This window comes from Nansenia antarctica, assembly GCF_963989245.1.
Source record: "Nansenia antarctica genome assembly, chromosome: 4".
In the NCBI taxonomy this organism is placed as follows: Eukaryota; Metazoa; Chordata; class Actinopteri; order Argentiniformes; family Microstomatidae; genus Nansenia; species Nansenia antarctica.
The window spans coordinates 47902521-47914903 of NC_137689.1; the positions used below are offsets into that span (position 1 = coordinate 47902521).

The 12383-nt window shown below is 48.6% G+C and overlaps 1 protein-coding gene across 1 annotated transcript; it reads left to right on the top strand.

Annotated features, from left to right (window-relative positions):
• Window positions 1-3874: 3874 nt before the first annotated feature.
• enc1 (ectodermal-neural cortex 1) lies at window positions 3875-11317 on the top strand. The gene is made up of 3 exons (XM_080529952.1): window positions 3875-4059; window positions 5456-7289; window positions 10905-11317. The coding sequence occupies exon 2, from the start codon at window positions 5462-5464 to the stop codon at window positions 7235-7237; it is 1776 nt and encodes a 591-aa protein (XP_080386078.1). The 5' UTR covers window positions 3875-4059; window positions 5456-5461; the 3' UTR covers window positions 7238-7289; window positions 10905-11317.
• Window positions 11318-12383: the final 1066 nt, after the last annotated feature.

The following is a 12383-nucleotide window of genomic DNA, read 5'->3' on the forward strand; positions in this document are numbered from 1 at the left end:
CTCGCGGCCCTCAAGTAAAAAACGGAAGTGTCTGACAGCAAGCCACAGCCCGAGGAGCTCCCTGTCGAATGTGCTGTACCTTTGCTCTCTGGGAGACAGCTGGCGGCTGAAGAATGCAAGAGGCTGCCAGGCGTCCCCAACCCACTGTTCGTACACCGCTCCCACAGCAAAGTCAGAGGCGTCCGTGGTGAGAGCAGTGGGTGCCGAGGGCGAGGGGTGGGCCAACATGGCAGCGCGGGCCAGGGCCGCCTTGGTGTCCTGAAAGGCTTTGACACGCTCCGCCGTCCAGTCCACCGGCTGCTTCAGAGTCTTGCCCTTCTGGGCATCGTACAGAGGCCGCAGGATGTGAGCGATGTGGTGGAGGAAGCGATAGTAGAAGGTTACCATCCCGATGAACCCCTTGAGCTCGCTGATTGTGCTGGGGCGCGGGAAAGCAGCGACAGCTTCCACCTTCGAGGGGAGGGGGGTCACCCCCTCTGCGGAGACCCGGTGCCCGAGAAAGTCGATGGTGTTCCGTCCGAACTCACACTTCGCCGGATTGACAATCAGCCCATGTTGGCTGAGCCGTGTGAAAAGGGCCCGGAGGTGGGACAGGTGCTCCTCCTCCGTGGTGCTTGCGACGAGGATGTCATCCAAGTAGACGAAGAGGAATGGTAGGTCCCGGAGCACCGAGTGCATGAGGCGTTGGAAGGTCTGCGCCGCGTTCTTCAGGCCGAACGGCATCCGCAGAAACTCGAAGAGTCCAAATGGCGTGATTACGGCCGTCTTAGGGACGTCCTCGGGGTGCACCGGCACCTGATGGTACCCCCGTACCAGGTCCACTTTGGAGAAGAAGCGTTTGCCTGCCAGGTTCGCTGAAAAGTCCTGGACATGTGGGACCGGGTAGCGGTCAGGCTTGGACGCGTCGTTGAGGCGGCGGTAGTCCCCACATGGGCGCCACCCGCCGTCTGACTTAGGGACGATGTGCAGGGGAGACGCCCAGGGGCTGCTCGAGCGCCGAACGATGCCCACCTGCTCCATATGCGCAAACTCCGCCCTGGCGATGGCCAGCTTCTCCGGGTTGAGGCGCCTGGCCCTGGCGTGGAGGGGAGGCCCCTCGGTCTCGATGTGGTGCTCCACTCCGTGTTTCACCGTGGGCGCGGAGAAGGTGGGCTTGGTAAGGTCGGGGAATTCGGCGAGCAGCCGAAGGTACTGGTCACTTTCGGCGAGCGTATTGGACCACCCGCTGTAGACCGCCTCCCCCTGCGTACAGGCGAAGGAAGCGAAAGTCTGTGAGTTGACCAGGCGCCTGTTCCCCACGTCCACCAACAGGTTGTGGGCGCACAGAAAATCCGCACCAAGGAGGGGAAATGTGACAGCCGCTATGACAAAATCCCACGAAAAGCATTGCCCTCCGAAGCACACGTCCACCGCCCTAGTGCCATAAGAGCAGATAGGTGTGCCGTCCGCGCCTGCCAACTGCGGACCACGCTCCTCCTTCGCCACATCCGATCTCTCTGCCGGAATGATGCTCCACTGGGCACCTGTGTCACAAAGGAAACTGCGACCAGAGGCGGTGTCTTGTATGAAGAGCAGCCTGTTGGTGACGCCAGCGCTCAGGGCCACTACTGAGTGCCGGCCCCGCCGTTTCCCGTCGGTCCGAAGGTGCAGGGTGAGCGGCACCGTTTGGCCTTGGCGCCAAAAGTGGCGTGGTAGAAACAATGGCCCGCAGCGTTACCCTGCTGGCCAGAAGGTCTGGCGTCATCCTTCGCTCTCCTGCGACGGTCGGGTGGCGGGGCGGCCGCGGGAGCGAGCAGGTCGGGGGACCGTTGAGGCATGGCCAAGACGAACCGGTCCGCCTCCCTGGCCAGGGCGCGGGGCTCCATGATGGCGGTGTTGGCCAGCGCCATCCTAACTTGAGCTGGCAATGTGCGCATGAACAGCTCTGTGAAGAGGATCATGGGGTCTTCTGTACCGAGCAGGTTTAGCATCCTCTCCATGCGCGCAGAAGGCCTCTCGTCACCCAAGTCCGACATGGCAAATAGGCGCCGCACCCTCTCCGCAGTGGACAGTTCAAATGTCTCTAGAAGCAGGGCCTTGAGGCGCTCATATTTGTTCGTCGTCGGGGGAGCAGACAAAAAACCTACCACTCGAGCTGCGGTGGAGCTGCCCAACATTGCCACAGCATGGTTGTACCGGTCGTCGTCGTCATCGATGTCACTTTTGTTGAAATGTGCCTCTACAATAGCAAACCATGCAGCAGGCGTTGAGTCCCAGAACTCTGGTAGCTTAAGAGTGGGAGTGTGCGCACCACGCGTTACCCTGACAGGGGATGGTGATGGCTGCCGCTGGTTTGAACGTCTTCCTCGCCCGGACATTTTGCAGGATTGTAATGTTCGCTCGCTGGTTTTTGTACACAATTACGTTAACAAAAATCCACGTCGGGGGTCACCAGTGTAGTGCCGGAGGAAAAAGGAAAGACGTAGGCAACGTAATGATAACTGTTTAATCAAAATAACAACTTGTACTCTCAGTACAGGACCAGAAAATAGATCACCAAAACTCTTGTCTCTAAACAGGAAGGTGCAACGTTAATAATCTTCCCCTCTGCCCCTAGTGCCAGAACTGGTTCCCTCCCACTACACAACCAACAGTAAGAGGAGAACATGAACCCATAATGTAGTCACTACAATATTCTATTTTGTAGAATTATTCCTAGTGTCCACATTCTGTCACGTGACCTAACACCCTACCCCCACCCTTCAAATAATATAGGCGTACCCTACATGAACATGTACACACTAGTAAAGGCTGGTGGAGTGACAAATCGGAGGATGAGCTCATTGCATGTCATGGAATGAGGAATGGTATCAAAACAGCCGTGTTTGATTTCATTCCAAGCCATGCATTACACTGAGCCCATCCTCCGACTTTAAAAAGGGCTGAATGTTGTGCAAATTGATTGCAAAATGTAAAGTTGGATGAGTCATGTGTTCCCTTAAGGGTGAAACATCACTTAGCATTGAAAGAAACCACCTACAGACTTAACGTTTAGTGGTGGCGCTATTGGCCAGCAGGTGACGCTATTGTCATGTAAATAAGTCACATCCACACTGCATTGTGCTAAACCACCTCTCTCGTTAAGCATGTTTTCTATATAAATATAATTCATATTTTTCCGTCAATTATCAGTCATTCTAATTATTTATCGGCATGTCAGCATTAAGTATAATTTTTTTGAGACATAAACCAAAAATATAAAGACTTTGTATTGGCCATTGCATGTTATTTAGACAAGCTGAACTATAGTATAACAAGAAAATACATTACATGCCAAATGTGGACCAGTAAGACATTCCATGTGGAGGAAATTGCCATATATTTTCTGAACTTCTAATTCAAATAAGAGGCATTATTGTCTTCCATACAAGCTTATGGTATTGATGTTTAGGCTACATCCAATGGTAAATGATGCATCCAATGTTGTCGAATCAGTGGGTACTTGTCTGTCTACTTGTAGGCTTTTAAATGTGTTCAAATACTCACTATGTGCGCATTTGCACTGCAGTTATTACTGCTTTGTTTGTAACCTCCTCATTCCATATCTCCCCGCTTCAGACGGAAGACTTCCACCACACTACTTTGCATACCCCCCTACACACACACTTTACTTCCTAGGCACGGGGATGGCCCTCCCCTTTCCTCCCAATAAACACACCCATTGATTTTTACCAAGGGAAGACCTGAGCGCACAGCGCTTTATAGACACAGAGCCACTACAGTTCTAGGCGCAAGAAACTCTATCTATCTAGCGCTGTCGGAATTGCATAGACCTGTACGGAACTAATTCTAATTGGACATCTCGTTGGTTAAGGTGACATTACTGGAACCTACTGGCACCTCTAAAGGGATAGAATAAGGTCTAGATCTCGGTCCTCTATTCCTTATCCAAGGTGATAACCCAGTAACGCATAACCCAAGCACAAGTGGCTTGTTTGAAACAACATCGTGGCGCTACCCGGAGTGGCATGTTCGAGGGATAAAGCGGACAGAATTGAACTCCTACTTTCACCCAAAGAGGTACAGTATTGTGCATTTACACTGATCACATTTGACAACTGATAACTGATAACAATGTTCCATCATGATGGATCATCCTGAAGACTGTATAAATCATATTTATTTTTGCCGTAATGAGGGAAACGCCTCATTTAATTAAATGTATTTACATTGTTGTAGGCACCCTCTGGCTCTTCATCAAACAGCTGTAATATACAAAACATTATTTTATTGTCACAATGTAGTACTACTGAAGTGGGAATGCTACACATGAATAATAGCTAATTTGCCACCTCAACGAACTACCACACCATTTTCTATTATAATGCAGAGGGTTAAGACTAACGGTGATTTTGCATTTTATGTCATTTAGTGAATACAATGGGCTCTGACTGTTGATCGTAATGCCATGGTTGTCGACACCTTCACCTATGTTTATAAGTAGGCTAAGTAAAATAAATGAAATCACACAATATTCCATTTAAGATCCCATTCATTGTGCATCGCTGTCTTATCAATGCACACGCACAGGTCTCGCTGCTTGCCCTTCACTGATGCTCCCTCTTTAAACGGATTAAAGGGCGCATCAGGTGCCATAGATCAGCCTAGCTGATACATCATTTATGTTCCTAATTCGGTAAGGAACACACTTTTAGTGCTGTGGAGCATTTGCTAAACACATTAAACCTCGCCCGGAGAGAGGGCGACAGCCGGCTTGGGACTGTGCAGCGTGTATTAGTTACATGAAAATTAAGGCTGATTGGATTTGAATATACACTATCAGACAAGCAGATGGCAGCTGTTTACACTGACGGTCTATGTTGACATCCTGCCCAGTGATAGCGTTTTTCCTGCAGCGATTGGACAGCTATAGAATATACATGTCTTGGTGTTTACTTTTGAAAGTTTCCTTTCCATCTCTCTCTCTGTATGCCTGGCCGACTTTGAACACCTGGTAATGATTAGACAGATTCGAGCCAGCCAGACATCAGACATGGATCCGGTCGAGTGTGCATGTGTGGTATGACATCATCCAGAGCTCTCTGACCTACTCATGCCAGCATTTTGGTCTGGCATTGGTCTCTTGCTCTCAGACCACTCCAGGGTCATCTTGCTGATATTGATCATATCAAATCAGATCAAAATTAAACTGAGGCAGAGACTCCTCCTTACTTTAGGACTTGTGTAGAGATGAGTCATACCACTTTGGCTTAACAGGCTTGGGCTGGATCGATGTTTATTCTAGTTTTCTTGTCAAAAGAGCCACTTTAAACAGAAAATCCCCATATATATTAATATATAGCATTTTCCTTCCTTTTTTTTCCTACATATTGGTTAAATTGATTTTCTTTGGCATAACTTATGTCTTACAGTATTTTATTTTGAAACCAATTTCTCATTAAACCATCTTTTCCAGGATTCAATGAAAATGTCCGTCTGCGTCCACGAGAATCGTAAGTCGCGTGCCAGCACTGGCTCCATGAACATCTACCTGTTCCACAAGTCCTCCTATGCAGACAGCGTCCTCATGCACCTCAACTCCCTCCGGCAGCAGAGGCTCTTCACTGATGTCCTGCTGCACGCCGGGAGCCGCTCCTTCCCCTGCCACCGTGCCGTGCTGGCTGCCTGTAGCCGTTATTTCGAGGCAATGTTTAGCGGCGGGTTGCGGGAGAGCCAGGCCAGTGAGGTGGACTTCCGGGACTCCATCCACCCTGAGGTGCTGGAGCTTCTCCTGGACTATGCCTATTCCTCCCGTGTGGTGATCAACGAGGAGAACGCAGAGTCTCTCCTGGAGGCTGGGGACATGCTGGAGTTCCAAGACATCCGGGATGCCTGTGCTGAGTTTCTGGAGAGAAACCTGCATCCGTCCAACTGCCTGGGCATGCTGCTGTTGTCAGACGCCCACACGTGCACCAAGCTCTCAGAGCTCTCTTGGGGCATGTGTCTCAGCAACTTCCCTGCAATCTGCAAGACAGAGGACTTCCTGCAGCTGCCCAAGGACATGGTGGTTCAGCTCCTGTCCCACGAGGAGCTGGAGACTGAGGACGAGAGGCTGGTCTACGAGGCGGCTCTCAACTGGGTCAACTACGATCTGGAGAGGAGGCACTGCCACCTGCCAGAGATGCTGAGGACCGTCCGCCTGGCCCTGCTGCCCGCCATCTTCCTCATGGAGAACGTGTCCACGGAGGAGCTGATCAATGCCCAGGTCAAGAGCAAGGATCTGGTGGACGAGGCCATCCGCTGCAAGCTGAAGATCCTGCAGAACGACGGCGTGGTCAACAACCTGTGCGCCCGGCCCAGGAAGACCAGCCATGCCCTCTTCCTGCTAGGCGGCCAGACCTTCATGTGTGACAAGCTGTACCTGGTGGACCAGAAGGCCAAGGAGATCATCCCCAAGGCAGACATCCCAAGCCCCAGGAAGGAATTCAGCGCCTGTGCCATCGGATGTAAGGTCTACGTCACAGGGGGGAGAGGCTCGGAGAATGGCGTGTCCAAAGACGTGTGGGTCTACGACACCATCCAGGAGGAGTGGTCCAAGGCGGCACCCATGCTTATCGCCCGGTTTGGCCACGGCTCAGCAGAGCTGAAACACTGCCTCTATGTGGTGGGGGGTCACACAGCCGCCACTGGCTGTCTGCCCGCCTCCCCGTCTGTGTCACTCAAACAGGTCGAGCAGTTTGATCCGGCGACCAACAAGTGGACCATGGTGGCGCCTCTGAGGGAGGGCGTGAGCAACGCGGCGGTGGTCAGCGTCAAGCTCAAGCTCTTCGCCTTCGGGGGCACCAGTGTCACGCACGACAAGCTGCCCAAGGTCCAGTGCTACGACCCTCTGGAGAACCGCTGGACGGTGCCCGCTTCCTGCCCTCAGCCCTGGCGCTACACCGCGGCCGCCGTCCTCGGAAACCAGATCTTCGTCATGGGCGGGGACACAGAGTTCTCGGCGTGCTCAGCCTATAAGTTCAACTGTGAGACTTACCAGTGGACTAAGGTGGGCGACGTGACAGCCAAGCGTATGAGCTGCCAGGCTGTGGCGTCGGGGAACAAACTGTACGTGGTGGGGGGCTATTTCGGCACGCAGCGGTGTAAGACTCTGGACTGCTACGACCCGACGCTGGACGCATGGAACAGCATCACCACTGTGCCCTACTCACTCATCCCCACCGCCTTCGTCAGCACCTGGAAACACCTCCCAGCCTGAGCAGGCGACGCTGGGATAGGCCGACACCTCCATCTACCCCTCCTCCCATGAGGTATGGAGATCAGTCTTACATTCTTTCCGCTGTGTGTGTTTGTTTGTTCTGTCCGTGGAGAAAGATTGGAATGCATCATGTACTGTTGATGCAATAGAGTTATATTTGGAGCTTTCACAGATTAGCTGAATGCATCATGGCGTCATATATCGTTGTCAGTTATTCATAGAAAGATATTTCATTGTAGAATGATTAGGTTTTGTTTTGAGCATTCACATCAGAGGATCATATAACTTAATCACCAAGCACCTAGGTTAAACACAAAGGATTACAGTAGCCAATGGAATGTTCATATTATACGCCTGCCACTGCATTGCATGGTTTCCAAGGACAACAATCCTTATTGAATCTTGCATAAATTGAGTATTCATAGAGTAATTTGATTGTGATGCAATTTGGCCAGGACAGAACTGCATGTTTTGAATACTAACCAAGCAGCCGGTATTTACTTATTTATTTGTTTCCCCTTGCCGTCTGGTTCTCTGCCCCAACAGCCGGTCTCAATGGCTCGCTGTCTGGCATTATTATTCTGTCATGTTCAGATAAAGCTACCAACAAACCAGTAGCATTCATTGACAGGGACCTTTTCTCATTTATTATTTATTTTATTTTTTTTACAAATATGGATGTACACCTACAATATTTGTATATTTTAAGGAGATGAGTATGAGAAGGAATATACTCAAGGCAGACCCAACCCAGATCTCTCTCGTTCCTCTATAGCCAGTAGGTTATTGCTCAGGGATGTAGGAGAGCTGACTTGGTTATGTCTGCCCGATACTGATACACATTGTGTGTGTGTGTGTGTGTGTGTGTGTGTTTGCGGGGGGGGGGGGGGGGGGGGGATTGTATGTGTAAGTTAAGTGAATTATGAGGCTGTAGGGTAGGGGCTGTGGCTGGAGGGGGTAATTGAAACAGAATAGAATACTTTTATTGTCCCTGTGGGGAAAATTTGTCTAAAGGGGAGAAGGGGGTGGCCAATTAGACAAGCTACACGCGGGCAGGCTACAACACCCTGGCGAAGCTAATCCACTCTCAATCGCCTCCTTTTGATGGGTTTATGGCGCTTGGCTGGGCAGGAGGCAACCAGCAGCTCATGTAAGCAGAATACTGCTCCTCAGTGGGTTACTGAAAGGAGGAGAAGGGGGTTGCCGAGAGTTTGGGGGTCTAGGGCTTTGGCGCCTGTGGAAGAAAACACCACTGCACACACAGACAAACAAAAACACACACGCTTTCAAACACAGTCGTCACTTGCATGTGTGTCACGTACACACACTCACAAACACAAACACACACACAGACACACACACACACACACACACACACACACACACACTCACACAGTCCTTGACAAGTTACAGTGTCTGGCCTAGAAGTGAATGTTTACTGTGGGTGTGAGCAGCCCCAGTCCCCACCACCTCCCCCATGTCTGCTCTCTGAGATGATAAACAGGCCAGACGGATGTACTGTAGAGCACAGGCGGATGGCAACCCTGCTCATTCTGCAGACTTTGGTGTCATAATCCAACTCGCTCTTCCACTCACACACACACACAAATATACACACACACACACACACACACACACACTCATCGGCAGCCCTTCTCATTTTGCAGACCTCGACAAAATAGCTGTCTATCCTCCGCTCATAAGAGCAAGGTGGCAGAGAGGTGAGGCACGATTGCACATCTGTCCAGCATGCTACAGTCTCCTGTTTGGGAAAGCCAGGTAGCAGCTCAAAGCAGCTTCACCGATCCGACACTGATGCACCACTCTCCCAGGATGAGATGCTTCCTGACTTAATAATTCTCTTTTTCTTCAGTGACTCATCTCTGAGAAAGCGAGACTGCAGGGAAGGTTTTAACTGTCTCTAAACCAATATGACATAGTGGTCAGGCTGTAATACTGCTAATTTCTTTTTAAAATGTATTATCTGGATGGCAGCCAATGGAGGATCCTGACCGTCTCCTATTGACAGAGGCAATGCAAGTTTAAGTGCTCGTCCTGCCTTTCTTTGCGTATTGCTAGGAAACAGCTCATCACGTGGACTTTACAGCAATAGTGGTACAAAATAGCCTTACAGTGGGAGAGGAGGAGAGGAAGGGGGCAGAGAAACGAGGGCTGGATGGCCAGGGGGGAGGGAAAGGTTTAAAGCAAATCCTCTGCGACCCTGGTTGTCTGTTCTCACACTTTTCCTATTGCTCAACTCTTCTCTGGGGGACTTCACTCCCTCCCATTCTAAAACCCCTCTCTTCCTGAAGGTCTCTGCAGTCTGCCCTCTTTAAACTCCCACTAGAAATGTCGTAAGGCCCAAGTGGAACACAAATCCTTTACGTTTGAAGCTTCACTGCAGATCCAATTATGTTCGGCCCATTTTGTGACTGCTTACCACAAGGTTGACAGTGACGGGGAAACATTGATATTAAAATATTAATATATATACTGTATATACTGTATATATATATATATATATATATATACTAAAATGCAATAAAATATGTTAATATATATATATATATATGTTAACATATTTTATTGGCATTTTAGTAATCATCACAAAACATTACAGCAATATAAAATGTTCCAATAATGATCCCTCCCCACCCCCACCCAACCCTCTGGGCTACTAGTTCTAGAAAGATATTAATATTCATTTAAAAATCTGCAATGATGGTGAAGCAGGTGTAGTCTATTTTTCCTTACATAAAAACATATTTAGGCGCAAACCTTTTTTTCTTTCATCTCCTCATATCACTGATGAATTGCAGAGGATAGAGATGTTTGCTTGTGGTTATTCGTCTTGCACTACAACCTACATGCAGATCTGTCCTTCACCAGAAACGAGTGATTTGCTTTAAGCCAAAATGCAAATGCGTCTTTAGGGAGGAGCTGAGTTGGCTGCTTGCACTGGATGTCGGGGGCGACTGCTATGCACTCATCCTGTGTGTCCTGTAGCTACCATAGTCAGTGGAAGATCAGCTTCCTCCTCATAGAGCCACAAGGGAAGAGGAGATGGAGGATATGTCTTTAAAATGGATATCAGACTCACATTACGCATGGAGAGCTCCCAAAGGCTATAAACCATCTGTGGCGTAAAGTTGAAAATAAGAGAAACCGGTTTTAAAACGCAAAGGTCAAAAATGAAATGGCAAGCTGAAGTCAAAGGCAGTCAGATGTGAAAATGAAGTTGGGTTTCGAGTTGTGCAAGTGATAAAAAGACACCCAACTGTGTGGAGGAAATGGAGGACATGGATAACGTCTTCAGGATCCATTAGGTTAATGGTTGATGTCTCTGACACATGTCTGTAGGTTAACAGGTGCAAACGCCAGGGCTGATTTGTTTCTACTAAAAACAAGAAGGGGGACAGTAAAAGGGTGGAGATGGGGTCTGGAGTCTATCTTGTTTTTTTTGTCCCTGAACCTTTGACCCCTAAAATGTTTTTTTTTTAAATTCAAACTGTTTTTGTCGTTGTAAATGGGTTTGGCAGTCATGTTGGGGAAAGATCCCATAAACCGTTCCTCTTGACCTCTTAAACATTGTTTTCTGTCATGCCTGCACGCACATCCCCTGTGTTTGTCTAATGGATGTTTTCCTCTCTCCTTCTTTCATCCTCAGATTTCCCTGTTTTGCATCATCCACTGGATTCCAACTGTGAAGAAGCACTCTTAAACTTCCTGTGCAATCAAAAAAAGAAAAGAAAAAAGTGACTTTCTCATTTTCTTCCATGAAAAAAAAAGAAAAAGGAAAAATAAAAAATAACAACAGTGTCTGAGCACCTTATCCATCTGGACAATGCAAGCACACATACATTTTACACAAACAACCCATCTTGTTCCCGAACGGACCTGAAACTATTTCTGATATCCCATTTCTGAGAGGGATGCTTGGACGTTGTTTATTCACGCAAACCAAACAAACTGCTGCTTGTTCTAAAAGATACAACAACCAATCCAGTGTACTATTGGCATATCACGCCTGTGCTTCTCAGCCTGCCATAAAGTACCATATACATATCAGCCACTCACGCAACCTGCATTTCTTTCCATTCAATCATGAAAGAATTGTATGGACCACGTTGTTGCTCTCTATGATATTCTGTGATATGAAAAATTAAATAATAAAAATAATAAAAAAAAACTCTGCACAGGGACTTTAATGTATAGCATGAAGGATGAACTGTTTGGACAGAGGGAGGAAGGGAGGGAAGGAGGGAATGTCAGTGATCAGAGAACACTCTTCAGCTTGTCTAAACCCAGCTGACCCACACACTGCACAATGAAGGAACAATCCCCCCTCTCTCTCCCACTTCTCTCTGTTCCATTCGGGTTCACCCCTTTTCCCTTTCGTTTCGGAGACTTTGGTGTCTTTTTTTTTCCATCTGGGAGAGAATCGACTCCTCCACTGCCCCGGCAGCCCAGAAGGAGGAGGAGGAGAAGTGATGGACATGTCCCTTTCCCGTCACCTAGTAGTGGGGGTTTTATCTGGAGTTCCTGCTGAGAGAACCGTGGCAGTTTGCTGTGAGACTTCTGGCTCTAACTGTCACTGCATGTCGTGAGGGTTTGAAGGGCCAGCGCCAGCTGAGGTTGATGGGGGTGGGGTCGGGGTCGGGGTTGTGGAGGGGGTGCTGGAGGTTCATGCCCTAACATGTCCGTTGATGTGAAGTTACGACTCTCGCTGTGTCGCTCGCCCCCCACTACCCAAAAGAAAAGCTGGCCCACTTTTGACTTATGGGCAATATTCAAAACAACAGTATAAGGACTATTAAACACAGAACTGAAGCTCAGCTGCTCAGTAAATACTGGTTGTTCTGTTATTCCAATGATCATTGTTTTGTTGGAGTACTGATCGATTTTATGGTTATGGTGACGCAATACGATTGACATGAACCTCGTGGTCAGAGACTTTTGTCACCTCGGTAACCCAAACTGAATCTGTAATCGTTTTTTTTTCTGATCTTGCTGCAATGTATCTTCTTAGTCTTAATTTATAAGAAAATTCTTACTTTGTTTGTTTATGTTACAAATATTTAATCCTATTTATTGTTTCTCTGCCTGCATTCATATGTGAATGTCTGTTTGGGGGTGTATCATGCAT

Bases quoted from the DNA above. Each gene is read 5' to 3' on its own strand.
- enc1 (XM_080529952.1), top strand. From the start codon at position 5,462: ATGAAAATGTCCGTCTGCGTCCACGAGAATCGTAAGTCGCGTGCCAGC.